The sequence below is a fragment of the Pungitius pungitius genome, chromosome 12 (genome assembly GCF_949316345.1).
Source record: "Pungitius pungitius chromosome 12, fPunPun2.1, whole genome shotgun sequence".
In the NCBI taxonomy this organism is placed as follows: Eukaryota; Metazoa; Chordata; class Actinopteri; order Perciformes; family Gasterosteidae; genus Pungitius; species Pungitius pungitius.
Window position 1 is genome coordinate 19,229,252 of NC_084911.1, and position 27,684 is coordinate 19,256,935.

Consider the following 27,684-nt stretch of genomic DNA (forward strand, 5'->3'; position numbering starts at 1 on the left):
CATAAAAGGTTACTTTCCACCTGCGGTAAACATTGTACATTTACATGTCTGTCAACGTGCTTTATTTCTTTGCCTCTGTTTCTTTTTTTTTAACCAGCATTGATGTTTTTTTTTTCCTCAAACAAACATCTGGAATATTATTTGATCTATTTCCCATTACAAATTACATAAAAGTTACTGAATGTATTCCTGAACTGTATGGCACTCTGTGCTTGGTTCAAGGCTGTTTGTACTTTATTTCCTCCTGTGATGTACATTTCATTGTAAACTATCTTATGGATTCGGTAGAGTTTGAGACTTTGAACCTGAAATAACATGTTGGGGGTTTTTTTCTTAATTTTTTTTACTTTTTATGAGAGCTCACCAACCTTAATTCCATAAGTGGTGATATGCAGATTAAAAAGGTTACGCTAAAGATTATAGGTACATAAACTGCAGGGTCCTATAGACTCACACGGGACACATGTGGGCTTCAAACCTGTGGATTTGGAACATTTTATTTACTTTGGGGGGAAGGGGTTATTTTTCTAGAAAATGTTTTTTTTTTAACTTTCTAATAGTTGCTTATTGATGGAGTTCCCTGGGGAACACTGAATCCTCGTGTGTGGCAGTGACGCGGGGATCTTTCGGGGAATTCACGTGACGCAACGCCTCCGCGAAAGGGTTAAACTTCGTAGTAAAGGCGGCTCCGCCTCCCGGTCGTTGGGGCTGCTCCTTCAGAAATCACACCACTCCGGGCCCCGCCCACCACCACCACCCCCCCGACTCGGCCCCACCCCCCGCTGGACCACATTGAAATGGGTCTGAAGCTGTTGTCAATCAGAACAGTGAGCGCGAGCATCACTCCGTCCCCGAGAGGAAACCACCAGCAGCTTTTATTGCTTTTCTTCCCATTTTTGCTTCAGCTCCAAAGCCGCAGCTCCGTCAGTGACGGCGCAAGGACAGCTGCTCCAACCAGAGACCCCCAGCAGGCGTCGGGTGCAGATGAGGCTTCCAGTGCGGCCGGACGACATGGGACGGCCCCCCCGCGCGCTTCTCCTGCTCCTTCTTCTGTGCTCCTTTGCTCGGACAAGTAAGTTCACTTCACACCCTGGTTCTCTTTGGCAAGTAAACTCAATACAAAAGAAACGCTCTTTCTGTTGGACGGAACTGTGTAATTATGTGACATTATGAATAAGAGCTGGACTGTTCCACTGACAGCATCGGATGGGAGGTGGTGGTGGTGGGGGGGGGGGCAATTATTCCCAGAATGTAGGTCAAATCTTTCCGCTCCAACGATGAATGTTTCACCCGGCCTCCACCTTTTTTTTGTTGATAATTTAACATCCTCTATCCATCAGATTATTTTTTTCCTTTAGTTTAAATGGCAGATATTATAAACATCTGTTTTTTCTATGCATTTGTTCTTGCCTTTTCATTCAGTAACCCTTAACCCGCTGCCAATCGGGTGTGAGCAGAATCAACAACGTCAGTGTGGAGATGCAGGCTTCCTGAAAAGCCATTATTTGATTCATTTTGATCTCGTAAAAAAAAAAGCATGATGGGAAGTTTATTTTTTTTTCAACCAGCATGATTCTTCCCATATGATGCAATGTTCCGCTGGTTTTGGACCAGGCTGTCTCCCATCGTGCTGTCCCTGTTGAAATGAATGCGAAGCCCTCCAACTCGTCCTCCAAAGCAAACACAGCCGTCAGCCAGCATTCCTCCACTTTGGGGTTTCAGCCCCAAAAGTCCCTGTCGCACCTGTTTTCCCCATGTTTGTGGTTTCTGGGCAAATGGTGAGACATGTTGGGACTGGTTTGTTGTCTCACACCAGTCCTGTGCAGCGCTGAAACCTGTTCTGTCCCTCGTTTTGTGAAACGGTTGCCATCCTGCAGGCGTTTGGGCTGAAGGACTTTATTCCTCGTAATGGGTTTAATCACCAGTTTCCTGCATCTCTTTCTGCACATCACCTCATGGTCAATCGATCAAACACAGTGGGCGCATTTGTTGTTTTGCCCAGCAGGAATTTGTACTCAATCAATAACGCTGCCATTTGGTCCGCGTTGTGTCTCATGGGCTGACCTCAACTTTTAAGCAAACAACCGACATGACTTTGGATTTGGGCAACGTGTCGTTGGTTTAAGGAAACCGTTAAGGTAGCAGAGGCGTAGAGTCAAGTGATGTTTTACCCACCTTATGTACCTGCGATAAGCTTCGGTCCGCCGTCATATAAAATACTACAACTCAAACCGCAGGAGAGGAAACACAGCCTCCACTTTGTTTAAATAAAGCATCAGCGATAACCGATGGCAGCAGATGTTTGACTGAAAGCTGTTAAGATTTACTACGCTGTGAGCCGTTCATGGCCTTGCGTGATTTATGATTGCTCTTTATAGTGCACGAGCCCATGAAAACATAGACACACATGAATACTTGATTCAAATAGTACGATGTATGATGACTGCAGAATGCCAAGCTGCTGCTGGCGTGCCCTGTTGCTGGTAAACCTTAACCTCTGCCCCATGTCAGGGGGTCATACAGGGGGTCATACAGGTGGTGATACAGGGGGTCATACAGGGGGTCATACAGAGGGTCATACAGGGGGTCATACAGGGGGTCATACAGGGGGTCATACAGGGGGTCATACAGGGGGTCATACAGGGGGTCATACAGGAACCCCAAACACCCCGTATGGGCCACAGGAGAGGAATGGCCCTTAGTAACTTATCAAATTCCAAAGTCCAATTGCTTGTTCTGGTTCAAAGGAGGTGTTTTCTAACCAAGAGACTGGAACATCAGATTTCTATTGTGTATTATGGGAGATTAATGCAGGCTTACAAACGGTGTCCCTGTTTCACTACTACTAGTGTAACCATTCACCCGCCCTTTCAAACGAGTACCAACATGCACGTGAGTGTTTGGTCATGTGTGTGTCATGTGTGTCGTGTGTGTCGTGTGTGCTTTTGTCTTCTGGCAGCACATTTATCACTGTCTTAAGGTGCAGCTGAAGATATGGCCTCTCCCATATATTGTAGTGCAACTCCACCGGGGGGGGGGGGGGGGGTTGCCACAATGTCCCCAAAGTAAGACCATCCCTCATGAGACTTTGAACTTTCCTCAGAGGACCTGTGATGCGTGACACAGGGTTGTATCTGCTCTGGAAAAAGAAATGTGTCTGTGTGCAGATCACAGAAATATCTTGGTCCACAGTGAAAAACTCTTGTAAAGGGTTCTGTGGAACCCCCTGATGATGAACCCCCTGACGATGAAGCCCCTGATGGTGGCGATCCTCCAACTTATCCTCCAGCGCCCACAAATTCACATTTACATGCAATTTTGAATACATTGCCATGCCATTTATACACAGCAAAATCATTCATAGTTCATTTTCCAGTGTTGGGCAAAAGTGTTGAAGTGCAGAGTCAAAATCACGCTGCAAAAAGATTCAACTCTTACAGAGTAAATTGTACTAAAGAGCTGGAGTCATCATCCAGTGTCAAGATCACATTCAGATCAGGTTGTTGGTTTGAACCCTGTCTTTCCCATGTTCCATGTTAAAGTGTCACTGAGCAATACACCCAACCCTGAACTGCTCCCTGGGCTAAAATGTAAACTCCATGTGTTAAAAATGCAATATAAGTTGCTTTTGATAAAAGCATCAGCTAAATGATGTTGTAGTCAAAGCTAAATAGGTCCAATCATTTTTGATGATTTTTGACCAAATACCTAATCATCTCTTGATGATGTTCTTTGCAAAAACTCTGCCATGACCTGCTGCCAGACAATCTAATCCAACCATAATCATTCAAAGCCAAAGCCTAACATGGACCATTTTGCGAGAGTATCGCAAATTGGTGGCTCACCAACTGGAAATGGCCCAAATACCTGAAAAACCGACTCATTCCCGTCGGCCTTAGCTGTACTATGTGTTGTCTTACAAACAGTTAATGGTTTGGTGCTAAATAACACATTTTAGCATGCCTGCACAGTAAGCAAAATGACATGTGACATTATACCTGCTCAACATCAGCATGTTCACATTTTCATTGTTGGCAATGAGCTCAAACCACAGCAATGAGTATTATTCCATATGGTTTCATTTGCTGTGTCTGGATTTGGGCCCTGATAGATGATAACTAGAACATGGTTCCTTTCAGCTGAGCTGTGTGTTTATCTGTGGGTGTCGTAGATGCATGGACAGCATGTGGAGCCAGGCAGTTCCAGTGTGGGAACAGCAAATGCATCACGGCCAGATGGGTGTGCGACGGCGCGGACGACTGCGGCGACGGCACGGATGAGCTTCCCGGTACCTGCAGTAAGTGTCACGACGCCAGCTCGGCCTGTCTTTGCACACTGCGCAGTGCTCGGTTAACATTTGCTGCGCGTCCCACTTCCAGTGGCCAAAACGTGTCGGCCGACAGAGTTCCGCTGTGCGGATCCCCTCAACCAGTGCGTACCGAGCACCTGGCGCTGTGATGGAAAGGCCGACTGTGCGAATGGAGCTGATGAAGAGAGCTGTGGTGAGCCGACTTGACTGCCTTCTGTAACCTTTCATCACATGTGATTTAAATTCCGTCGCGAGAGTACACAGCCTTTCTCCCTCCCTCATCTCTCCCCTCTCTCCCAGCGCCAAAGCCGTGCGCGGACGGCGAGTTCCGCTGCACGAACGGTCAGTGCGTGTCGTCCTCCTTCGTGTGCGACGACGAGGCCGACTGCGACGACGGCAGCGACGAGGCCTCCTGCCGCCCGGTTACCTGCAGCGCCACGTCCTTCCAGTGCAGCAACGGCGTCTGCGTGCCCCGCCTGTGGGCCTGCGACGGCGACACCGACTGCGCCGACGGCTCCGACGAGTGGCCCCAAAACTGCGGCACGGTGGCGCCCAAGTCGGCTCCCGCTGACCAGTGCTCGTCGCTGGAGTTCCGCTGCGCCAGCGGGGAGTGCATCCACAGCAGCTGGAGGTGCGACGGCGGAGGCGACTGCCGCGACCAGTCGGACGAAGTCAACTGCGGTGAGCCTTGACTTCCGCTTTGCCTCGAGTCATCGGCTCTCGCGCTCACCCCGTCGGCCTTTTTTTTTTCTTCTCCTCAGCCATTTCCACCTGCCGACCCGATGAGTTTCAATGCGGCGACGGCACCTGCATCCACGGCAGCCGCCAGTGCGACCGCCAGTACGACTGCCGGGACATGAGCGACGAAACGGGCTGCGTCAATGGTACCGATCTAATGTTATCCAAACCCTAAACTCAGAACCTCTTGGCTTTGTGCACTGTAAAGATGAATGTCTTTTTCAACAGCCACCCTCTGTGATGGTCCGAGCAGATTCAAGTGCCGCAGTGGGGAATGCATAAGCATGGAGAAGGTGTGTGACCATCGGCGTGATTGCAGGGATTGGTCAGATGAGCCACTCAGGGATTGTGGTGAGTATGGAGGCCTCTCATCCATAGGTGTCAGTTTCATTACCGCCTTTATGTATTTAATGACTGTCTGCAGCCTCAGCAAAGTGATTTGACCTGGTCTCCCCTGTAGGCTCCAACGAGTGCTCGTACAACAATGGCGGCTGCTCTCATATTTGCAACGATCTGAAGATCGGCTACGAGTGCCTGTGTCGCACTGGGTTTCACCTGGTTGAGAAAAAGCGCTGTGAAGGTAACACCCAGCTAAAAAAAAACACTCCCATTGAGTGATTCATGGTCTTTCCCTCTTTCGAAAACATACATGGTATTAACCAGAGGTGTCAAAAGTATTCACATTCCTTACAAGTATAGTAAGTATAGATACTAGGGTTTAAAAATACTTTTGTAAAAGTATCAACTCAAGCTTTTTACTTGAGTAAAAATATTGCAGGATGTACACACATGTTTATTAAGTAGACTGCAGTGTACACTTCATGGATGGAGTAGGACTTTTTTCTGGTGCGGGGGGGGCGCACCCCTGTTATAATGATGGGAAACACTTAACTGGCTGCGGTCGGTTATCAAAACAGTGGCCAAATGACCCGTTTCAGGCTTTATATTTAAATACAGCCTCGCATTAGTAATGTAAAATGCAAGGAGTAAGTAAGGAGTAAGTAAAAAGTTGTCTGAAAAAGAAATACTCCAGTAAAGTATAAATACTAGTATTTATATAGTATATAAGGTAACAAAGTATTTGTACTTTGTTACTTGACTCCTCTGGTATTAACAAGCGATGTTGTAATCCTGTTACTCTGTGCTGCCAGGTTAAGAGGGATCATGTCTTCGCATTGTGGTTTGTTACACTGTGACCTGTGTGTAATTTTTACACTGTTTTTATTTTATTTTTTTTAATCCAGATATTGACGAGTGCGCCAACCTGGACACCTGCAGCCAGATCTGCATCAACCAGATCGGCAGTTACAAATGCGAATGCGAGGAAGGTTACCAGGTCGACCCCGCAACCAAAGCCTGCAAAGCCATCGGTGAATATCAGCTCTCATTATTATGTAACAGTCTGTCAAAGAATGGTTTCTTATGGTCTCCACTGTTCCAACAATGAAAATGTGCATCATGTTTCAAAAGAAGATTAACCAATTATCAATCCCTATTTCTGGAAGCAGTATGGTTTAACTTTAGGCCTCAGAGTGAGCGTTTCCCTCAGCAATGGTTGACTGACATTTGAGAGACGGTGTTGCTAGGAGCCAAGCTTTCAGCTTCATGGTGCTCTACCAACCCGGATCACATCTCAGATCTTTATAGCCAATCACACCTAATGTTTTCCTTGATCATTTTAGCTAATCAGCTTTCAGCAGTTGAAGCAATTGAAAAAACCAAAACATTCCCAAGAAATGGCCGCTAAAGAAATTCCCCGTCCTCTCTGATCTCGTAGGTTCGATAGCCTACCTTTTCTTCACAAACCGCCATGAAGTCAGAAAGATGACTTTGGACAGAAGTGAATACACCAGAATAATTCCTCGTTTAAAGAACGTTGTGGCTATCGACATGAACATGGCCGGCAACGAGATCTACTGGTCAGACATCTCCCAGAAGAAGATCTACAGGTGCGCGGGAATGACAGCGGAATGAGGGTAAAATGTCCGTGTCCTCCACTCCGCCTGGACGCCTTCTGTCTGTTGTCATTCCAGAGCTCCAGTGGACTCGGCCGACGACCCCGCTCACCACAGCGTGGTGATCGGGAGCAACGTTGAAGCTCCGGAGGGCATCGCTTTCGACTGGATCCACGGTAACCTGTACTGGACCGACAGCATTCGCAGGACCGTCTCCATGGTAACTGCTGATGGCAGCCGGCGCAAGACTCTCTTCAACCAAGACTTATCCAAACCTCGCGCTATTGTGGTCGACCCCCACAGCAAGTAAGTCTTAGTGCAGAATTGCCTATTTCCTTCTTTTTTCCCTTACTTACAATGTTTCCTTTGCAACAATTCTATCTCGTCCCAGCTTCATTTATTGGACCGACTGGGGGAACGCCGCTAAGATTGAGAAGGCAGGTCTTAACGGAGGAGACCGAACTGCTCTGGTCACTGACAACATTGAGTGGCCTAATGGAATTACACTTGGTAAAGTCTCTAGGTTCCAGGTTTTTATTTTTTAATTTTTTAGCAGTTCACCATGATGCAAGTGGTTTGACCCCCCCCCCCCTCCTCCCCCAGATCTGTTGAACCAGCAGCTCTACTGGGTGGACTCTAAGCTGCACACCCTCTCCAGCATCAGCGCGCAGGGCGGCGGTCGACGCACCCTCATCATTGACGAACACAAGCTGGGTCATCCGCTGAGCCTCACTGTGTTTGAGGTAAACATTTACACGTGGAGCCAAGTGTTCCTCAGCCCTACAACTCTGGCCCATCTTAAATTGCTCAAGCTTTGATTTTGTTTTTTCATTTCATTCTAGGAGAGTGTGTTCTGGACAGACATCAGTAACAACGCCATCTTCAGCGCAAACAGGGTGACTGGTGAGGACATCACACCAGTGGCGGAGCACCTATCATCACCGGATGATATTATTCTTTACCATAACCTCAAACAACCCACTGGTAAGAGACACAGCTCCAGGCGGTGTTCATGAGTGTGTTTACATGATTAAACAATTTTACAACAATTCTTTATTGAATTTTAGACAAACATTGTCATTTGCTGCCAATGTAAAGAGGTTCCTTGCTGACCGCAACTAGATAACTTTGGTGTCTAATAGCTGCGATAATGTTTATTTTTACTCAAAGATGTGTTCAATTACCTAACTTTATAATTACTGTTGAAAGTATCACTTTAAGGAAAAGCCTTTGCCCCACAAGGACCCAACCCCCAGTCCTCAGATCATTTGCTACTCATTGCAAGATATTATATCGGCTACTTTTGGAGTGCATTGGTCGACGGATTGTGCTCTAATCATATTTAGTTGCACCGGTTTGGGCTACAGTTGCGAGTGGTGTGTCTGATGTGTGTGTGCCACAATGGCTACTGTTGACAGTAATCCCATTAAAATATCAACACAGATCAAAATTATAACAAAATAGGCTTATTGTTGCTGAGAGTTTGATTAGAATATCGATACCACTCTGGTGTCTGCATGTCAATAGGTAGCTGGATGACTAGCTGGATGACTAGCTGGATGACTAGCTGGATGACTAGCTGGATGACTAGCTGGATGACTAGCTGGAGCGAGCGGCCCTTGGGTTAGCACAACGACTGGAAACAGCTAGGTCCTCTCAAAATGTATTTCCAAAGCCAGCCTAGCTTCTGGGCCGCATTGCATTCTCCGTGGTTAACTTAGCTAACTGACCACGAGCTTATTCGCTACGTTACGTTACATTTAGCATAGAGGCAGAGTGGAATCAAACTCTTCATCCTAGCAGTGAATATGTGTGTTTCCTAAAATGTTTGAGCATGGGTTTAGTTTGGCAGCTGATAATGGCGTCATAACATGTGAGGTGCTTGAATGAGAGTAAAACGTCATCTTCTTTTCCGTTGCAGGGAGGGATTGGTGCGAGAATTCCAGATGTGAATTCCTGTGCCTGGCAGCTCCCCAAGTGGGCGGACATGCCCCCAAGTACACCTGCGTCTGTCCAGATAACATGATGTTAGCGGCGGATATGAGGACATGTGGACCTGGTATGGAAAATCCTCATTTCTGACATTAAATTAAGCATTTTTATCAGTTCAAGCGTTCCTGTTTCTGACTCTCACTCCTCCTCTTCCTCATTTTTTTTTTTTTTTGTCGACCAGTTGTGCCAACACCTGCAGCTCCCGTTGAGCCTCAGTTGCCAGATGTCGACTCTCCTTCTCAGCCAACAGAGTCCTTCAGCACCACATCCAAGCCCCGTGTCCCCACCACGCTGAGGCCCACGCTCCGCAGCACCGCAGCGCCCGTAGTTATCACCAGCACCGCCGCCAGGCCCGTGCCGCGCAGCACCAAGCCTCCTGCAGGGACCGCCACACCGGAACCAAGGACCACGGACCCTGAGCTCCCAAAGACCACAACGGGGGCTCCGGTCACCTCTCCAGGCAAGTGTGTTTTTAAAAATCATTTAGGTTCAATTATATAAATGTTAAATTGAGTTTTAGTGCATTCTCCTCAACTCTGGCATACAATGTGTATGGTGCAGGTCAGCTCGGTGTATCATTAACTCCTGTTCCGCTCGTTACCTTTCCCTCAGATTTCAAACATCGATTTGTGGCAGTACCCAGCACCGCCTCCCCTGCCCCGATTGCTCTGTATATTGCATTACCTCTGGGTGAGTTGCAGGCGGCAGCTGCTGCCAAAGTCGGCTCTGCATCAGTAAATACAAACGTCTCCACGTGTCTCCCTTTGTCTGCCTCACGTAGCACTCGTTTGCCTGGTGGCTGTCGGGGGGTCGCTGCTGTGGAGGAACTACAGGCTGAAGAACACAAACACCATTCATTTTGACAACCCTGTCTATCAGAAAACCACCGAGGACCAAGTGCACATTTGGAGCCACAGCCCTGACGGTTACTCCTACCCTAAAGTAAGTCTAGACCTGCCGTTCGGCCTGTTTGAATTGAGAACATTGTGTTATAATCACCACTCACCGGCCACAGCATCATGTTGATTTCGGACATCTTCCTAATTTGCTGTCCTTTCAGAGACAAGTTGTGAGCTTGGAGGAAGAGGCAGACAATCCGGCCTTCGCAGAGAACTGAAAACTGTCGGAGTGGAACGGAGAGCCTCAATGATGATTGGATGCCCTTCCTGTAGTTTTTATACAGCATAAAGACATGGAAGTCAGAGCCATGATCAAAACCACTATATCCTCAAAGATGGAAAGCGCTCTAGTGGAAATAAACCAGGGTGAAACATTATTCTTAGGTTGCACATTAAATTCCCATTAGGTTGACCTTTTTAACCAAATCATACTAATCAGCAGAAGTTGGATTCTACAATGAAACAGGTTTTTGTACCTGTTATCCCAATTGTGACTGTGATGATACACCCAGCTACACTGGGTGACTAATAATGTCTGAAACGTTACGTTTAACTGAGCTCTTTTGATGCAACGCGCCAATGTTTGTGATGTGTCCAAGGTACACACACATGTCCGATCAATCGTTTTCTTTTCTATTTTTTGTAGAACATTATCAAAATGTATTTGCTTTTTTTCAGCCACTCTCATGTCGGAATGGTAAATAGAGGCCCAGGGTTTGCTTGGATTATCTAGTAGGCCGAAAGCAGGGGAAACAGCCATGTGAGAATTGTAGTTTTTACACCATAACAACAGTGGAGGTTTATTTTGGAGATTGTAACATGTTCACTATTTGTTCATGTTCAATCTTCTTTTCCAACTCTACAAGAACGCAAATAACTACTATTTTCCACATATCTTTACAGCTGGTGCTGCTCATACTTTTTGTTTTATGCACAATACAACAAGCTGTAGTTAGTGAGCTTGCAGAAGTGCAGATGGGGGACTTTGGTCAGCTGTTTGCCTCTTTTTCCAGTATTTGTGCTAAGCTAAACCAAGCTAATCTAAGGCAAGAGTGTGGATTCAGTCTGTTCATTGAACTGTCTGCCGAGAAGTCAAATATAGATCCCTGAATATCTCAGAAAGTGAATTTCTGCTAGTACTAATGACAAATGTGTGTTCCAGTTTAACCAGTGTGACCTCAGTCATTGGACTTTAACACCAGTCTTTGCCTCAGTAGTGGAGCGACAATATCTCCCAAAGTGACTTAAAGACAATGCCTCTGTGTAAACCACGAAGAATGCACTGTGTGTCAGTGCCTTGATTTGTTGTGCGCTGTGCGATCGCCTCCACAGTTCACATTCCACCACGTGGTCACAACGCAACCTTCCCCAGCAGCTGTCTTCTGTTTTCGGAGTTCCTCAAAAACACGTTTTTCCAGCTCCATTCCCTTGATTTGTGATCGTCTGTGTGAGCACTGGGGCCAGCTTATAACCCCCCCCCCCCCATGCCTTTCTGGGGGCGGGAATGCAGTGGATCCATAAAGTGTTTACATAATGCTCGTGTACATGAACGTCTTCCTTCAGGACCACAGACTTAAACTTGCCTCCAGCCTTCCTGACCGGAGGAAGCCATGTGCCCCTTTATTTTAGCGCTTTCTGATGACAAATGTTGTTCACATGTTTATGTCGGTGCTACTGAACTCAGTGGATGTGTCTAAGGGTATCAACAGTTTACACTACATTATTCAAGAGAATGTTATGTTCAGGTGAGGGTTCACCCAGCCAAGACTTTATTGCGATGTGGATTAGTGACTTTAAGTTAGAAAACCTTTACAAGCAAAGCTGTATATTTTGTCATTTTGCAATCAGGACTCACAGTGGAGATTAAGTGTGTAAATATAGTGTTCATAAATGTAAATATTTGCTCCTAACTGGGTTTTTTTTAGTAATGTTTAAAACTCTGTACATAAATAAATGGTTTTATTTATTTTAGAGTCACTACTCTCTGTCTTCAGTTTTTGAAGATTCATTCCTGAATTTACTTCAATGCATAACTACCTACGTCACATGACCTAGTCACAACCAAGAATGGACAGTTTGTATTGGTACTACTGCATTATGATGTCGACTTTAGGGGAGAGGAGGAAACTAACCATTTCAACTTGGTATCAAATACTTTTAGCCAACTATTTAGACTGTCTATTTCTTAAACCCAAATGTGTATATATATTTTAACGAATTGCCATTTTTGTTGTCGTGGTGGTTTAATTAGCTCAGTTGTCCACATACCTTAACCTCTGGGGCCCAAGTAGCCCTGACTTATTCAATGTAACAGTGAACAATGAGTTTAGCCAATCTCATTTCAAGTGAAAACCAAATGATGTTGTTGTGATGTATCGGTCAATTGTTCAGGGACCATTTATATATATTTTTAAAAGCCATACTTTGCCTCTCTGTTTTTGAGTTTTGTGTTCCACTGTCTTCATCCAACAGATTAGGATAGGCAAAAACGTGACCGGGAGGATTGTGTTTTTCCTCTCCCCCCCCCCCTCTCTACAAGTGGGCCACATGTGTTTTTGTAACTCAATGAAAAAAGAGACTTTCTTCCTGGAAAGTCAGCCCGTCACAGGGAAAGGCAGAACCACAGTTTCTTAGAAATCCCCCAATTCCATGGGACCACGGAGAGGAAAAAGCAACAACACTGTGAGTGAGTGGGAGAACGTCTCTGGGGTTTAGAGGTATTTGCACAAGCAAAATTAAAAAAGATTTCAACATGTATCAAGAAAGTCTTGTAATATGTGCCTCTCATACGAAGACAGTGTGTAACAGCTTAATAGATCAGAGACAGTTTGGAATGTTTTTGCCAACCATCTTGTGGCCTTTGGCTTTAAAAGAGAACATTATATTCGGAATTGAAATATATGTTTAGGCAGTAGAGGAAGCCCCAACAGCAGCTATCTGAGCAGAGAGCAAAGTTCACACACCAGCTGGATCATACCAGTCACTTTGACGGATGACTGGATGAATATAAAAACTCAAATAGGGTTTTCTTCTCATTTTGTTTTATTCCACGGCGAACATCCAGTAACTTTCGCCTAATGTTGAAGACATGTGAGTGTGAGGATTGGATGTTCCTGCTCTCCTGATAAACAAAACCAATCAGCTGTACCTTCACTGACCTTTGCTCAGAGCGTGTTTGGTTGCGAGCAGAGCCCCCGGCCCCCCGGGCCCCAGCCCCCCCTCTGGAGACACACACTACTCCAGACAAAACCCAGGCCAATGATAATATTTGATCAAAGAGGAGTTCACAGAGGAGTTCTCACATCAAATAAGAACTTTAGTCATATCGCCGAAAAAAATCCTTTAGTTTTACCAAATTGAAGTGTATTTGGGATGTCATTTATGTTTTTATTTCATGAGAAATTAAAAGAGTGACATGTGGAACTGTTAGTAATTTCAAAAGAGAGGCTCGTGTTCAAAAATTGGAAGCCTGGATGGGGACGTCTGGAAGAATTCAGCCAAACTACTTCTCTCGTTCTGGTAGATTTATTCATCAGATCACAGGTCAAGTATAAGCGCTGCGTTTGCAAAGGCAGGAGCAATCCTACCGGCCCGCAGGCCGGAAGAACACACACTCTCTAACATCAGCAAGAACATCATGTTTTATAACCCAAAAGACAAAGAAAAGATTTCTATTGGCCCTAAGCTGGCGTAGGGGATGAACCTTCTCCCCCCGCCTCTAAGGATCCGGTCACATCCAATGTCCAGACCACCTTGCCTAACGTAAACAATGAAAAAAGTATGAGTGTTGTATGAAGTGTGGTGTGGCCCTCCCGCCTTATCTTACACATCTGCTGCTAGTTGACCCGCTGACCTTAATTCCTAAATCAGAACAGAAACCGATCCCCTTATCAATACACACAGAGAAACCTCTGTTTGTCCATGCGGGTCCCGACTCTTAAATCAAGTCCAGACAGGAACCCCCATCCTGCCAGACTATCTCTGACTTGAATTCTTCAGCAGGACAGGGCAACATTTTCTAACTTAGCACAAAGAAAGAAACTTTTGATTATCAATCCCCCTTTTTACATAATTCATTATGTAAACCAAAAAATCAAAAGAAACGACTAATCTAAACGCTAAAAATCTATATCAGTGGGTATTGGGTGAATGCAGCAGTCGTGGAAATTTCTAAACATTAAAAAACACTAGAACCTATATCAGTGTAGAGGGTGTATGCAGCAGTTGTGGAAATGTCTATACATCACAAGAAATACTAAGAAATCTATATCACATCTAAACCGAGTATAATAGACACAGAAATACATCCTAGCCCCAAAAACTATCACACCACCTACGTGCGTGCATCCACTATATATGATGTGTACAACAGTTAGCAGATTATCTATTCAGGGACGTTGACCCTAACGGGGTGTCTTCTTCAGGTCCATTGAAGTCGGTTCTTACAATATCCATCTCCTCCATTCTCCCACAGCCCTAACAATTGGATCCTCTCATGTAACAAAACCATCTTGTATGGTAGGGGCATTTTAGCATCTACTGCAGTTGTGATGCATTAAAGACATAATTGTCTGATACAGGGATCTAGTATCCACAAAGGGTGAAGGCTACTATGCTATACTATAGTACAAAACAGTGACATTATCAAACCCTTTCATTGTCCAAAATGTTGACCTAACCAATCATTAATGGGATTGTCTATGCAGGAGTGTTCAGCTAATTTAAAGGACATGGCTCTTAGTCTATTTAATGCTCTAGTAAAGGATCCATCTGGGGCAGATTTATTTAAAAGGAGAGTGTCAACATATTCGACTGTAAAAACGCCTTTATCCCATGTGATGTACGTACAACAGTCTCGTGTTCCATTATTAACTGGTCTATTTTAGTTTTAGTTAGTTTTTTAGCTATGTTCCTTACACAAGTAGGGTGCCATATTTCCATATTATCTAATTTGCCACTATATTGCGTCAAAATCTTAATTCTTTAATCTGTTCTACACACCCCCTTTTGAAACAGAACAGAAACCACAAATCTGTTCTTTTCATAAACACCCAGATAAAACAGTTACAATTTGTCAGTTAGGACACAGAAAAAACATCTTCCAGGTTGATGCTGGTGAAACATCTCTCATCAGAGCCTATTGCATTAAACATAGTGTTAAACATAGAATTTGGGGCGTTAATAGTGTGTTGACACCACAACTTAAAACTCAAATCGTGCACCGTATGATAGTCGGGCTTCTGGTTCTAGGGACCCAATTAATCAAGGTATTCCAGGGGAACCTCGTCTTTTCCAAAACGCCTGCATCCAGCAATCCTTCAATTTATTTTCTATCCCTACTGCTTATTATCCCTTACGGGGTACTAAGGACGGTAAATTTGGACCGTTCCATTTAACCATTTCAATTCAATTACCACCGTTGCAATTGGAATCAATCCCACATCAATCAAGCTCCCCCTTTCGTCCAAAATGTGTCAAGAAATCTACCATGAGTTGTGTTTCCATTGTCAGTGTGTGGTTTCACATGTGTTTCTCTGATTTGAGTTTACTTCAAATGTGTGTGCAATAGTTTAATATTTGTAGTGGGCTCCCAGTCCGTGGCATCAACCCCTGTCTTAACGATTGACCCCATGTTCTCAGCTTCTCCTCTGCTTTGGATGATCAAGGTGATGTGAGGAGCCGACGTCTCTCGTAGCGCATCTGCTACGCCTTGTTTTCCCCACAAAGATGTCACAGACGTTGGGTGTCCATTCAAACTCCAGTCGTAATCCACAGGATATCATAGTCCTCCTCAGGAGAAGACAAACAGTTAATTGTGCAATGTTCAGTCCGGTGTAACACCTTGAATCAGGAGCTCCAACAGTGAACAGTCTCATGTAGATCAGGTTGGTCTTAGTCTTCCACTCTCTCCCACCAGACGTCTGCCTCTGTCTGTGTCTGCTGGACTTCAGCTTGCAGCAGCTGGCTGTCAGAGTGGGGCGTGGATAGAAAGCAGCCACTCCTCTGATTGGCCCGAAAATCCGGCACAGCATTCCTTGATGGTGGCAGATGGCATGTTCACTGTGGAATAGCACCAGAATCCAGCATACATCTGTAATGTCTTCCATTGATCGTCAGAGTAACCTCAGGTTCTGGAACAGGTTACCATCAGCCATCGGATCTGGGCACCACTATGGCATCTATTATAGTGTGTATGGTGCTTGTGGTGGATGGACATCATGAGGGCATCGAGCTGTGTTGGACTGAGGCCTCTGGCCTTTAGGTGATTAGGAGCGTGCCCTGGAACAATTTCCAGACTGCCCACAACAGAAACAATTATTTTCTTTGTCTAAACTGCCCCTCATTTATCTTACCTCGGCCTCGGTTGCCCCTCCCCACTGTCTTCTCGGTTGGCTGTAGCACCGTACAGTGGGGCCCCCGTCATGTCCTGTAGTCCTGCTTGTACGAGGCATAAAGTTAGGGACAGAGAGCCTGTGGAGGAGGGTATGCGTCTGGTTGCTGGTAGACGGCGCCTTAGGAGAAGGGAGGGTTATCTGGATAAAGGCTGAATAGGTGCTCACTCTCACCCAGTTCACCTTCTTGGGATATTAAAGTCTGATCCTTGGCCAGAGCTTCGCAACCCAATTATCTTACAATTTAGCTAATTTTCTTAATTTTTATTTAATTGTACTTTATTCATTAGTCCTGCTAACTGTGGCTGATAAGAAACAATGTTGTACATTCATCACAAAGATAAACTTGTTCTTACTCTCCGGTATCTAAAGCCTTGGTATAATTTCTCTCTTTACTTGTTCAAACATCTACTGTTTTGTTGAACACAATTCAATCAATCTAGAAGGGTTAGGGTCAAAGATCTTTAGTTTTAATATTCAAATTGTATCATAATGTATCTGTGTAATTTTATTAAATTCTGATCATTTAAACTTGAGGATTGTGTTTTGCACAATCAATCCAGGCCCAATATTTCTCTCTTTTGTAGTAAGTAGCACAGCAAAACTGTACACGCATCTCCATCACTCCTGTTGAGGCCTGTATCAATTTAAAACATGGTTAAAAATATGCCCATATGAAGTTAAATCTAATATCCAAATAACCTCAAGACCTCTTAGGCGATATCTCAAATTTTGTGTTTATCCCCAAAACGAATTTCCCTTCTTGCTCTACTATATTTGTTTAAAAATGTTCATTTTTATTTGTTCTAATCATTCTACGTTAAATCCTCAATTTAAGTGTTGCACTTAAAAAGAAAGTAGGTCAGGGCAGTCGTGGTTTCCTGTTGAAACACGATCAGCACCTGTTGTGTGTTATCCATCTAAAAGTTGGAATATATTTGATCAATCTGTTTGTAAAATCCCATCTACAATCCAATTGTTTGTGTAACTTTGTAACTTTTGACATTACAGTAGTGATGAGCCAAATCATCTAAACTAAAAGGAAAAAATATCCTCTTTATGTCCTAATATTTAAGAAAACTACATAGACTTAATCACATCACTGAAGAATACTTACATTTAAGATTCATTTCATTCAACAGTATGTGTGTGTGTGTGTGTGTGTGTGTGTGTGTGTGTGTGTGTGTGTGTGTGTGTGTGGTTCAAGAATTTGCTTGAGTTGCTCCAAGTGAGCAGGTATCTCTTTGTCCAGCCTTAATGGCCCCACCGTCTTTTCCACGCATCTTCTGACTGCTGTGACCTTGTTACTCCCATAAAACCCTTCAACAAGATCTATTATGTGTCTTCTAGCATATCTTCCTTCCTGCATGTCTACAACTCTAATGATTTCACTTCCTGCATTTTACTTCAGTTCTTTCATTGCTGTAAAACTCTTCAACGTCCTTAACCTTCTTTACACTTCCACTTTACCCTCTGTCATACTCTCAAACACTTGTGTGTTTCTCTCATAACCTTTCAACTTCAATCTCTTCTTCACTTACTTACTTCCCTATTTTCCTTCCATCTAAATAAACCATCCAATGGCCCCCATCATTACAGTCGATTTGCTCTAAACTTGTGAACTACTATCACTAGTGGATGGACATCTGCAGTTGTATCAATCACTAAAACCCACAGTTTTAAACAATGTATCAGAAGGTTAATCCCAAACCACCAGTGAAATAAACAATAGGACCAAGAGACGATAAATTCAGTTTGCAGCAGACCCATCTGGTCAGGACTTCCTATCCTACAGCAGCCTGAGTGTCTCCACTTTTACTGCTTTTCGGCCCAAAAGCAAAACGAAGGCATATCTGTTACTTGCAAACACAACTTAGCTCATGTCCAAGTTGGGATCCAATACATTCACTCATTCATGCATTCAACACTGATAGAGTACAGATCTCTCATGTTTAGCAGTCAAATGCAGTGTGTAATACTTGTTACTTGTTGAACCATTACAAGACAACAGTCTGTAACAAAGTTTCCATATTTCATGTCCTGCTAGTATCAATATTCCTTGATCAGACATTTGCTTCCATCATCAAGATACTGTATCAAGTGTATCGTGCACTATACACTCAATATCAGCACTCAACGATTTACAGCTCATCTCTGAGTGTAGGAGACTAAAACTACAAACATTAATACCAAACGACTGACACTATATACACCTACTCTCCTCATTTCTCATCACTTCTTAGGTTTCAAATCATTACTTTGATGCAGGTTCTGATCTGGCCGAGTTTCCTTGATAACATCACCCTGTCTCATGCTTGTTCTGTCCGAACCGGGTGATTGATTGCTGTTTTCCTCAAGCTACGAGTTGGGGCCTTTTCTGACCATCCCGTGACCTTGTGGTGTGTTTAGATTACTCTAATTGACAGGCTCCGGCTGGGGTCTGTCTTTCAAATACCCAACTTGTTTCTCCCAGAAATGTTCTACCACATTTCCACATTTAGTTACAGTTCTTAATAACCTATTGTTGACCTCATATAGTTAAATCAACATTGGGGTAATAGCTTGGACTCATTCACATAGAAGTCATTCATGCTTCATTATAACAACTTTATTCACTCTGAAAAAACAGGATAACCAAAACTTTTTGATATCTCCAATTGTTGTTTTGTTTGTAAACCTGTTGTTGGATCTACAATCCCTAACTGCACCGACGCTTGTGCGTGTCTCACCCATAAGGGGTGTTAACATATTAATTTATTCTGATTCGTCAAACTAACTGATTTATGTGAACCCCAAATGACACAAAATCATTAAACCATTACAATCAATTTTTATTTTATATCTTTTTCTTTTGCTACGTCTATCTAATTCACTTCTTGCACTGAACTTTTCTAACTGCCTGTGTGAAACTCTGTCGGCATCAATAATCACACAACTTTATAAGAATTGATCTTCTTTCCACATTGTCTCCCTTTAGCTCCTAGCACTGCGTGTGCTTGTGTGTGTGCTGGCTCCGCAGCCGGCTGCAGCACCCTGCTGGCTGAGTCTCTGTCTCATCATGATAAGGGGCTCCGCAGCTGCAGCCTTCCTGCATCTCTAGTCCCGCTCCACTTATTTCTGTTACATGTTTCCTTTTTTAATTTAATTTTTTCTTTTCATAAATCTCTCATAGATCTTAAATAGACCCAGAGTGCCTACTTTGCATCCATCCCATATCATTATGGTTTCCTCTGTTTTCCTCACAGTTTCACAGGTTATTTTATTTGTTCACACATGGCTTTAGAACACCAGAGAAAGGACACAATGCCCAATACTGTGAACCCAATCAAGAAGCTTCTACTGTATTAGAGGAATACAGCGCTCGATTGTTGAGGCTTATAACACCAGTTCACCTATATTGTTTTATTTCTCTCATGTTTGTATCACCACTATTGACTATGATTTTCCCTTTTACCCTTTAATACATATCCCCACAGATGTGTAATCCGGTCAAACACTTTTCACTGTCAGATTCTCAGTCCTTTTCAAGTCCTGATCCACAGCTTCCAGGTTCGGTAAAACACCAGGAGTTACACCAACCACCCACACATTTCCCAGTATGAAAAATAACAAATCTTTCCCTGTGTCCTTATTTCGTCATCTAATATTCTAACCTGCCAGTCCCCATATCACACTAATGGGGCTGCAGGACCAGAGGTACCTTTCAACTTGGGTTTTCTTCTGACTAATGATTAACATAAATTTAAACCCTGCTCTAATCTAAACTGCCAGTCCACGACATACATACGTGCAACTGCAATCACCAAAGGGACCGTTTCAACTCTGGATTTCTACCGACTAAGAGTCGACCTCAGGGAACTCAAGTGAGCCCCGTCATTCCTTTTTAAACTCTATATAATTACCTAAAGTTCCCTACCCGCTGAGTCCCTACTCTTACACTGAATCGCCAGCCGTACTGCATGCGAACGTAACGATCTGCGATCACCAGAGGGACGCAAACTTCAACTCTGGATTTCTAATGACTGAGGGTCGACCTTCGATAGCTCAAGTGAGCACCGTCGTTCCTTTTTAAACCCTGTATTTAATTAACTAAATCCCTACCCGCTAGGTCCCTACTCTTACACTGAACCGCCAAACCTACTGCATGCGAAAGTAGGACTGCGATCACCAGAGGGACGCAAACTTCAACTCTGGATTTCTACTGAGTATATATTTAATTAAATTCCCTACCCTATGGACACTCATTCACTTTCCCTAATGTTGAATTCAATGTGATTATGTGCTTATACTTTACATGTGATCATCAGAAAATTTTGAAATTTAGTTTAAATTTAGTGGTCTTATAGGACAGAGACGTATTCTGCAGTTGACAACAATTATTTTAGATTTGTCCAATTGCAGACTTTTCATTCCTTTAGAACAAAAAGGGGCTCGTCTGCTCACCCATTCTGTAGCGCGCTCCTTTGTTGTCAACGCTGAACCACGCCGCCGGCCTTCTGCCTGTTCCGGAAAACGGATGCCCCCTCGATCTTCATCCAGGTCAGCCAATCACGTCGGGGTCACCAAAATTGTTAGTAATTTCAAAAGAGAGGCTCGTGTTCAAAAATTGGAAGCCTGGATGGGGACGTCTGGAAGAATTCAGCCAAACTACTTCTCTCGTTCTGGTAGATTTATTCATCAGATCACAGGTCAAGTATAAGCGCTGCGTTTGCAAAGGCAGGAGCAATCCTACCGGCCCGCAGGCCGGAAGAACACACACTCTCTAACATCAGCAAGAACATCATGTTTTATAACCCAAAAGACAAAGAAAAGATTTCTATTGGCCCTAAGCTGGCGTAGGGGATGAACCTTCTCCCCCCGCCTCTAAGGATCCGGTCACATCCAATGTCCAGACCACCTTGCCTAACGTAAACAATGAAAAAAGTATGAGTGTTGTATGAAGTGTGGTGTGGCCCTCCCGCCTTATCTTACACATCTGCTGCTAGTTGACCCGCTGACCTTAATTCCTAAATCAGAACAGAAACCGATCCCCTTATCAATACACACAGAGAAACCTCTGTTTGTCCATGCGGGTCCCGACTCTTAAATCAAGTCCAGACAGGAACCCCCATCCTGCCAGACTATCTCTGACTTGAATTCTTCAGCAGGACAGGGCAACATTTTCTAACTTAGCACAAAGAAAGAAACTTTTGATTATCAGAACGACATAGAAAAAATGTATATCCGAATTCTGCAAAAGATGTTGACTTTTTTAAATGTCCAATTCATGAGTACATGTAAATAGTGTAGTTATCATGTGTGTGTGTGTGTGTGTGTGTGAGTGCATGTAATGTTGTACAATATGTGAGTTTATGTCTTTAGAAAATCACTCCACCAATCTCTATTTCTGTAACTATAAATAGTATCCTTTCCTTTATTTAAGAATACAACATATAAAAAAATACAATAAGAAATGTAAATTAAATCATATACTACATGACAAACCAACGTAGACATTTTCAGACAATAAGGAAAAGAAATAAAACTATTTTCGAAATGATTCGGAAAAATAAAAACACACTAGAGATCTGCTTCCGTTTGTCAAAGTAGAAAATTAAATTTGATGGCACAAGGACACTATTGAACTTGGATTGGGGATCATCGGTATCAGCGCGGCCCCTGGAGGACACTGTACGTAACGTGTGACGTGAGCACCGGAAACCACGTGGTTCAGCTTTCCACACGCGCAGGCAGCAGCAGCAGCAGCAGCAATGAATCCCCTTCACTAGCGTGAAGTCAGTAATTCTCTCATAAACCCATCACCTTCTTCGAAACCATGTCGGACTTCAAAATCAACTCCGAGTTCGCGCATAAATATGATAAATATCGGCAGAAAGAAGAGCTCCAGAGACGTAAGTGTGACTCTGACGGCTAAACTACGGAGCTAACGACCCAGCGTGGGGCTTAAAAAGAGTAGCGGAAGCTAACTGGCTCTTTGTTATTACTGTGTATTTATCTGTTGTGTATTTGCTGCGCAGTGAAGGATCGATACGGGGACCAAAGCGGAGAGAGCGAGTCTTCTGAGTCCAGCTCCGAGGACAGTGAAGTGGTTAGCATCGCTGCTTCTTCTCTTTCCGGCTAAAGAACACAGCGGCTCGGCTACCTGCCGTCTGGTAAATACTAAATATAATTAACTGACTGACATGTTATGTCATAGGAAGTGGACCCTGAAGTCGAGAGGGACTTTTATAGAACATTGTCACTGCTTAAGAAAAAAGACCCTAAGATCTATCAGACGGACGCCAAGTTCTACTCGGAGGGTGAGTGCCGCGTGCTGTTGCCATTGGTGTCGCCTTCACGGTCTGTGGGACATTTGTTATTGTCTTTATAAGATACATGTAATCAAGACCTTTACGTCCTTCAGTTGCATCGAGCAGCGATGAACAGCCTTCAACCTCAAAGAAGGCAGTGAAGCCCATGTATCTCAGGGACTACGAACGTAAAGTCATCCTGGAGAAGGAGGGGTGAGTGGGCGTCGTTCACTGCTTATTGACGGGCTCATTCTGGCGTCATAATTGGTCACAAATGATAACTTAATTGTTAGTAAATGAATCGCTGTCTGTCCAGTGTGGCGCAAGATTTTGTCAGATTTTGTCCAAATTGAAACAATAAAATTGTCTTCTGATTTTAACAATATCTGTTTTTTAATAAAGCACATTCTTATTGTCTAATCTACTTGTGAGCGTTTACTTTAAACAGCAATACTGATAAATTATCATATCAAATTGTTAGATTTCAGATATCACTATTGTCATGCATGTGTAATACATTATTTTACCACTAATTATTTACTTGTACGCATAAAGCCGACTTGCTTATCTTTTATTTATGCAGTGTAAAAATTGTTTTGTTTTTACTTTTACAGTAAATTTGAGGATGATGACGACAGTGACGATGAGGAGGAGGCCGCCAGGAGAATGGAGGTAGACTCACCGGATGAATGAAGTTGGAATGAAGATCTGGAATACGGAGATACTCATACAGACAGGTGTTTTTATTAATCATTATTCTCTTTCAAAGAGAGCCGCCTCTCCGACCTACATTCAGGAGCAGCGGGAGCTGAAAAACAGGTATGACCCAGACCTTGTGCAGTAGTCTGACTGTATAACTATAACTTTTAACATCAACCTAAACCTCTCCACAGCTTCCGTAAATTCGTCCAGGACAGCGACGATGACGACGAGGCCAGCGAAGCCGGGGGATCGGAGTTTCTCACCAGGAGGATCAAAACGCAGGAGGAAAAGGTCCGAAGCACTTACTTCCCAACCGAAAGACGAAAGCATCACAGATCAAGATCAAACTTTCTCTGACCCGGTGTGTGTTTTAGGACAACGAGGAGGCGGACTATGTGGAGTGGCTGAAAGGCCAAACGAACCTCGATGGCCCGGAGGAGGTGAAGGACATGGTGAGTGAGTGAAGCACAGCGGGGAGCAGAAGAAGCTTTGGTGTTTCTTAGTGATGAGACTGGTTTGCGTTGGGACAGAAATACTTGAGGGACTACTGGAACGACCCGGAGTTGGACGAGAAGGAGCGTTTCCTGAGGGACTACGTCCTCAACAAGGGCTACATCGACGGGGACGCCGGTGACGGCAAACGGTACGTTGCCGCCCGCGTGGACCTCGCCTTTTATTCTCCGGGTGAAGGAGACCTAACATGCAAAAACTCTCCCGACGGCTGAAGGATCCCGACGTACGACGAGCTGGTCCAGGACGACGTGGAGGACTCCGAGGAGGAAGGGGAGACTTTCTTGGAGCGGCAGGAGGACTTTGAGAGAAGCTACAACTTCCGCTTCGAGGAGCCCGACGCTCAGAAGATCAAGACGTACCCCCGCAGCATCGCCACGTCTGTGCGCTCCAAAGACGACAGCAGGAAGCGCAAAAGGGACGAAGTGAAAGAAAGGAAGGATAAGGTTGGATACATGGCTACACACACATATATATATATATATATAAGTATTTGTTTGATCTAAAATCCGTACCAAAAGCCTTCGATGATGAGATCCTACCAACGTCTCTCCCTGCTTTCCCTGTGCTTCCCTTCCCCAACAACCGTTTCAGGAGAAAGAGCAGAAGCGGGAGCAGCTGAAGCAGCTCAAGAACCTGAAGCGAAACGAGATCGTGGAGAAGCTGAAGAGGCTCAAGGAGCTGACGGGCAACGAGGAGCTCGCCTTCAGCCAGGCCGACCTGGAGGGGGACTTCGATCCACAGCAACATGACCAGATAATGCAGGTGGGTGCAGACACACACACACACACACACAATAGCCAAAGGCCACACAGGGATTGTCCTATCATGAGTGTGTCTGCGGCTGTTTTTGAGGGGTGGGGGGTCTTATGTTTTAGCCATGTCAAAACTGAACTAGCAAAGTAATAAGGAATAGGTCAAATCACTTTTGGGTTTTGATTGAACACAACGCCGAGCACGCTCAGGTGTGCTGCGTTTGGCTGATTGGGCTTTCCCTGGTGGGGGGGGGAGGGTCTGTGTAGCTTCCTCTTCATTTAAAGGTTGTCAGCCAGAGGGGGTGCATTCTGTGTCCCTTTATCTAGTCACATTTAAACTTCGTAACTTCTGTCATTTCTTTGTTTGTTTCCAGAAAGTTTTTGGTAATGAATACTACAGAGAAGAAGAAGGCGAGAAGCCTCACTTTGATGATGAAGACGAACATGAGGGTAAGCCTGCTGTGTGTTCTCCATGCTGCCTGCTGCTTGAACTGGTGTTTTATTTGAATTTAGCGGGGCCTCCACGTCACACGTTGACTCCTCCCTGAACTCTGAATGGGATCCTGCTGAGATGATTTGGAGGATTTTAATAGTTGTTTCAAAACTAAATGTTTTAATAGCGTTCGTGGCTTGTGTGTGTGCGTGTGTGTGTGTGTGTGTGTGTGTGCGCGCGCATAATTCAGAGCCCTGGAACTGGGACGTGTGGACGGGTGATTCTCAAGAGGAGGACTACAGTGAGAATGCTGGCTCTGGGCCCCACTGCGAGGATCAGAACTTCATTGTGAGTACGCTCCTCTTCACTGACCTCAGATGCGGTCGGCCAGTCACCTGTGAGAGGTTTTTGTTTTCTGGTAAGCACTTCACCTTAAAGGCCCCTCCTCCCTTTAAAACAGATGGATGCAGACTACGACCCCAACCAGCAGACGGCCTCCAAGAGAAAGAAGCAGCAGCAAAAGGACAGAAAGAAGATGAAGAAGGAGGATTTGCCACAAATGAGCAAAAAGAGGAAAAAGTCTCACTTTGCGGAGGTCCTCACCCAAAAGAAGCCCGTGTTTGACCCGCGTAGGTGTTGCTCAGGCTCCTCCTGATAAAAGTTACTCCATGGGGTCCTCCAATGGACATTTATGTAACTGCTGGCGGTTTCCGTTCCAGAGGAGAAAAGCTTTGAGCAGTACTTGGACGAGTACTACAAGCTGGACTACGAGGACATCATAGACGACCTCCCGTGCCGCTTCCGCTACAGGCAGGTCCTCGCCAACGACTTCGGCCTCAGCACCGACGAGGTGAGAGCGGCGCCGCGTGCACCTCCTGATGACTGGCCTCTCGGCGCTCACATAGCACACATTCCTTGTACAATGATGACGCTGGCAGAGCAATAGGCGATTGATATATGGCTAGATGGGCGTGGCCATGGGCCGGGTCTCAATTCTAGTTGTACATGTGTAAATTATCTGTTGTTGGTTGGTTAAGAAGTTAGTTAGTTTTAGCTGGCAGTTGCTGGTTAGTTGTAGCAGGCAAGATTTCATTCATGTTATAGCAGCTTAAAGATGGGAATTTGTTAGTGTTGAGAGGGAAGGAGGTCATGTCTGACCGCTCAGGACTATTTTTTGGAGGATTAGGAGTACGAGGTTTCCACTGAGGAGCAGGACAGCGCTGCTGAGGTTAGCATGAACGGGTTAGAAAAAAATCTATCCACTATTCCGCTGCAGCCTCATACGCACAATAACATGCTTGAATGTCCTGCTACGGCTGTGTTACTGCTGCAGAGTCATAACTATTAATGACAAACTGCTTTGTGGGGGCGGGCTCCTGAGAAGGGTTAGTTTTATTCACAGTGAACTTGACATAACGATGGATGTTGCTGTTGGTTGGTAACGCTGCAGTGATGAGCCTTAAGTGACTGATCTGGTATTGCTTTTCCTCTCTCGGGGAGAGCTCTGACCGGGGAATGATCTCGACTTAATCTTCTCTCTGAGCAGACCACCCAGCGGCTAAAAGGAAACTTTATGACCCAGACAAACTGTACAGAAGTCTCAGCATGTGTAACAGACTGCACTGTGTGAGTAATTAAAGGCCCTGGTTCTTTCCTCAGATTTTAACTGCCAACGATAAGGAGCTGAACCAGTGGTGCACTCTGAAGAAGACCTGCATGTTCAGGTACCGGCTCCGGCCTAAATGTCAAAGTGGCTTTTCTGCTCTTGTTGTCTCGGATCCTTTTCCCACACTGAGAGTCTTTGTTCCTCCCAGGTCCGACAAAGCCGAGACCAGTGACTTGAAGAACTATCAGATAAAGGCCCAGAATGTGAAGAGGAAGAGGGCGATCCTGAGCTCTGTGTATTCTGAGTGAGTATAATGCAGTCAGCCCCACCCCCTCATGATGAACCACCATTAGTGGAGTAATGCGGAGCGGTTTTCATCTTGCTTTAATCTACAGGGAAGACAAACCGCTGGAAGATGAGGCCAAGCCGGGGAAGCAGCAGCAGCAGCAGCAGCGCGACCATCCGAAGGACGCCGAGAAGCAGGACAGAGCTGCAGAGGACATCGTGGACTCTGCAGAGGCAGCGGATGAGATTCTGATTCCCAAGAAAATGAAACGCCAGGAGCAGGTTCAGACCGCGGTCACCGCCCGGGAGAACGCGGACAAAGCTGTGGAAGTGAGAAACTGGCCTGAAAGACCCAAATGGTCCAAGAAAAAGCAAACGCACCCCGGTGGGCGCCTCGCATCGGGAACCAGCGGGGTGAAGATTGGCGGCCGCGAGTTCAGTAGACAGAGACTGAAGGCCTACGGTCTGAACCCCAAGAGACTGTTCTTCAGACAGCTCGGCAGACAGAAACGAAAAGAGCAGGTGAAGAAGGAGAAGCTGGAGAAGAAAAAACAGGCGTGAGCCACCATCTCTGAGTTAACTGTACAATCCTAGATGTCTGAAAATTGAATTGTAAATTCCTTTTTGGTTTATATCATTAAAAAAAGGCTTTTAATGTTAAAAGGTTTCAATTATTTTCTGTTATACCCAGTGTACGCTTTAACTAGACAATAATAAAGATTAAGGTAATCTATTTATCTTATTATATTCATATTGTTTACATTTTTTTAATGATAATCAGATGCTATTGATGGGTCATTTTCACAAATCAACCATTT

General features: G+C 44.7%; 2 protein-coding genes and 1 non-coding gene across 3 annotated transcripts; all 3 read left to right on the forward strand.

Moving 5' to 3' along the window:
* Positions 1-798: 798 nt before the first annotated feature.
* ldlra (low density lipoprotein receptor a) lies at positions 799-11,870 on the forward strand. Its single transcript, XM_037475429.2, has 18 exons — positions 799-1,072; positions 4,172-4,297; positions 4,380-4,502; positions 4,610-4,990; positions 5,071-5,193; positions 5,276-5,398; positions 5,508-5,627; positions 6,292-6,417; positions 6,825-6,996; positions 7,081-7,308; positions 7,394-7,512; positions 7,606-7,745; positions 7,845-7,986; positions 8,924-9,061; positions 9,176-9,454; positions 9,607-9,684; positions 9,776-9,936; positions 10,055-11,870. Exons 1-18 carry the CDS (start codon positions 985-987, stop codon positions 10,109-10,111), a joined length of 2,724 nt encoding a protein of 907 aa, XP_037331326.2. The 5' UTR covers positions 799-984; the 3' UTR covers positions 10,112-11,870.
* Positions 11,871-21,960: 10,090 nt separating this feature from the next.
* On the forward strand, positions 21,961-27,580 carry kri1 (KRI1 homolog). Its single transcript, XM_037475430.2, has 18 exons — positions 21,961-22,176; positions 22,303-22,373; positions 22,482-22,584; positions 22,689-22,788; positions 23,190-23,247; positions 23,345-23,394; positions 23,469-23,568; positions 23,652-23,729; positions 23,808-23,920; positions 24,005-24,233; positions 24,382-24,552; positions 24,917-24,992; positions 25,226-25,323; positions 25,436-25,604; positions 25,695-25,825; positions 26,635-26,699; positions 26,790-26,885; positions 26,977-27,580. Exons 1-18 carry the CDS (start codon positions 22,101-22,103, stop codon positions 27,425-27,427), a joined length of 2,235 nt encoding a protein of 744 aa, XP_037331327.2. The 5' UTR covers positions 21,961-22,100; the 3' UTR covers positions 27,428-27,580.
* LOC119221155 (Z30 small nucleolar RNA) lies at positions 26,420-26,521 on the forward strand. The gene has a single exon (XR_005120658.1). It is a non-coding gene; the product is annotated as a Z30 small nucleolar RNA (small nucleolar RNA).
* Positions 27,581-27,684: the final 104 nt, after the last annotated feature.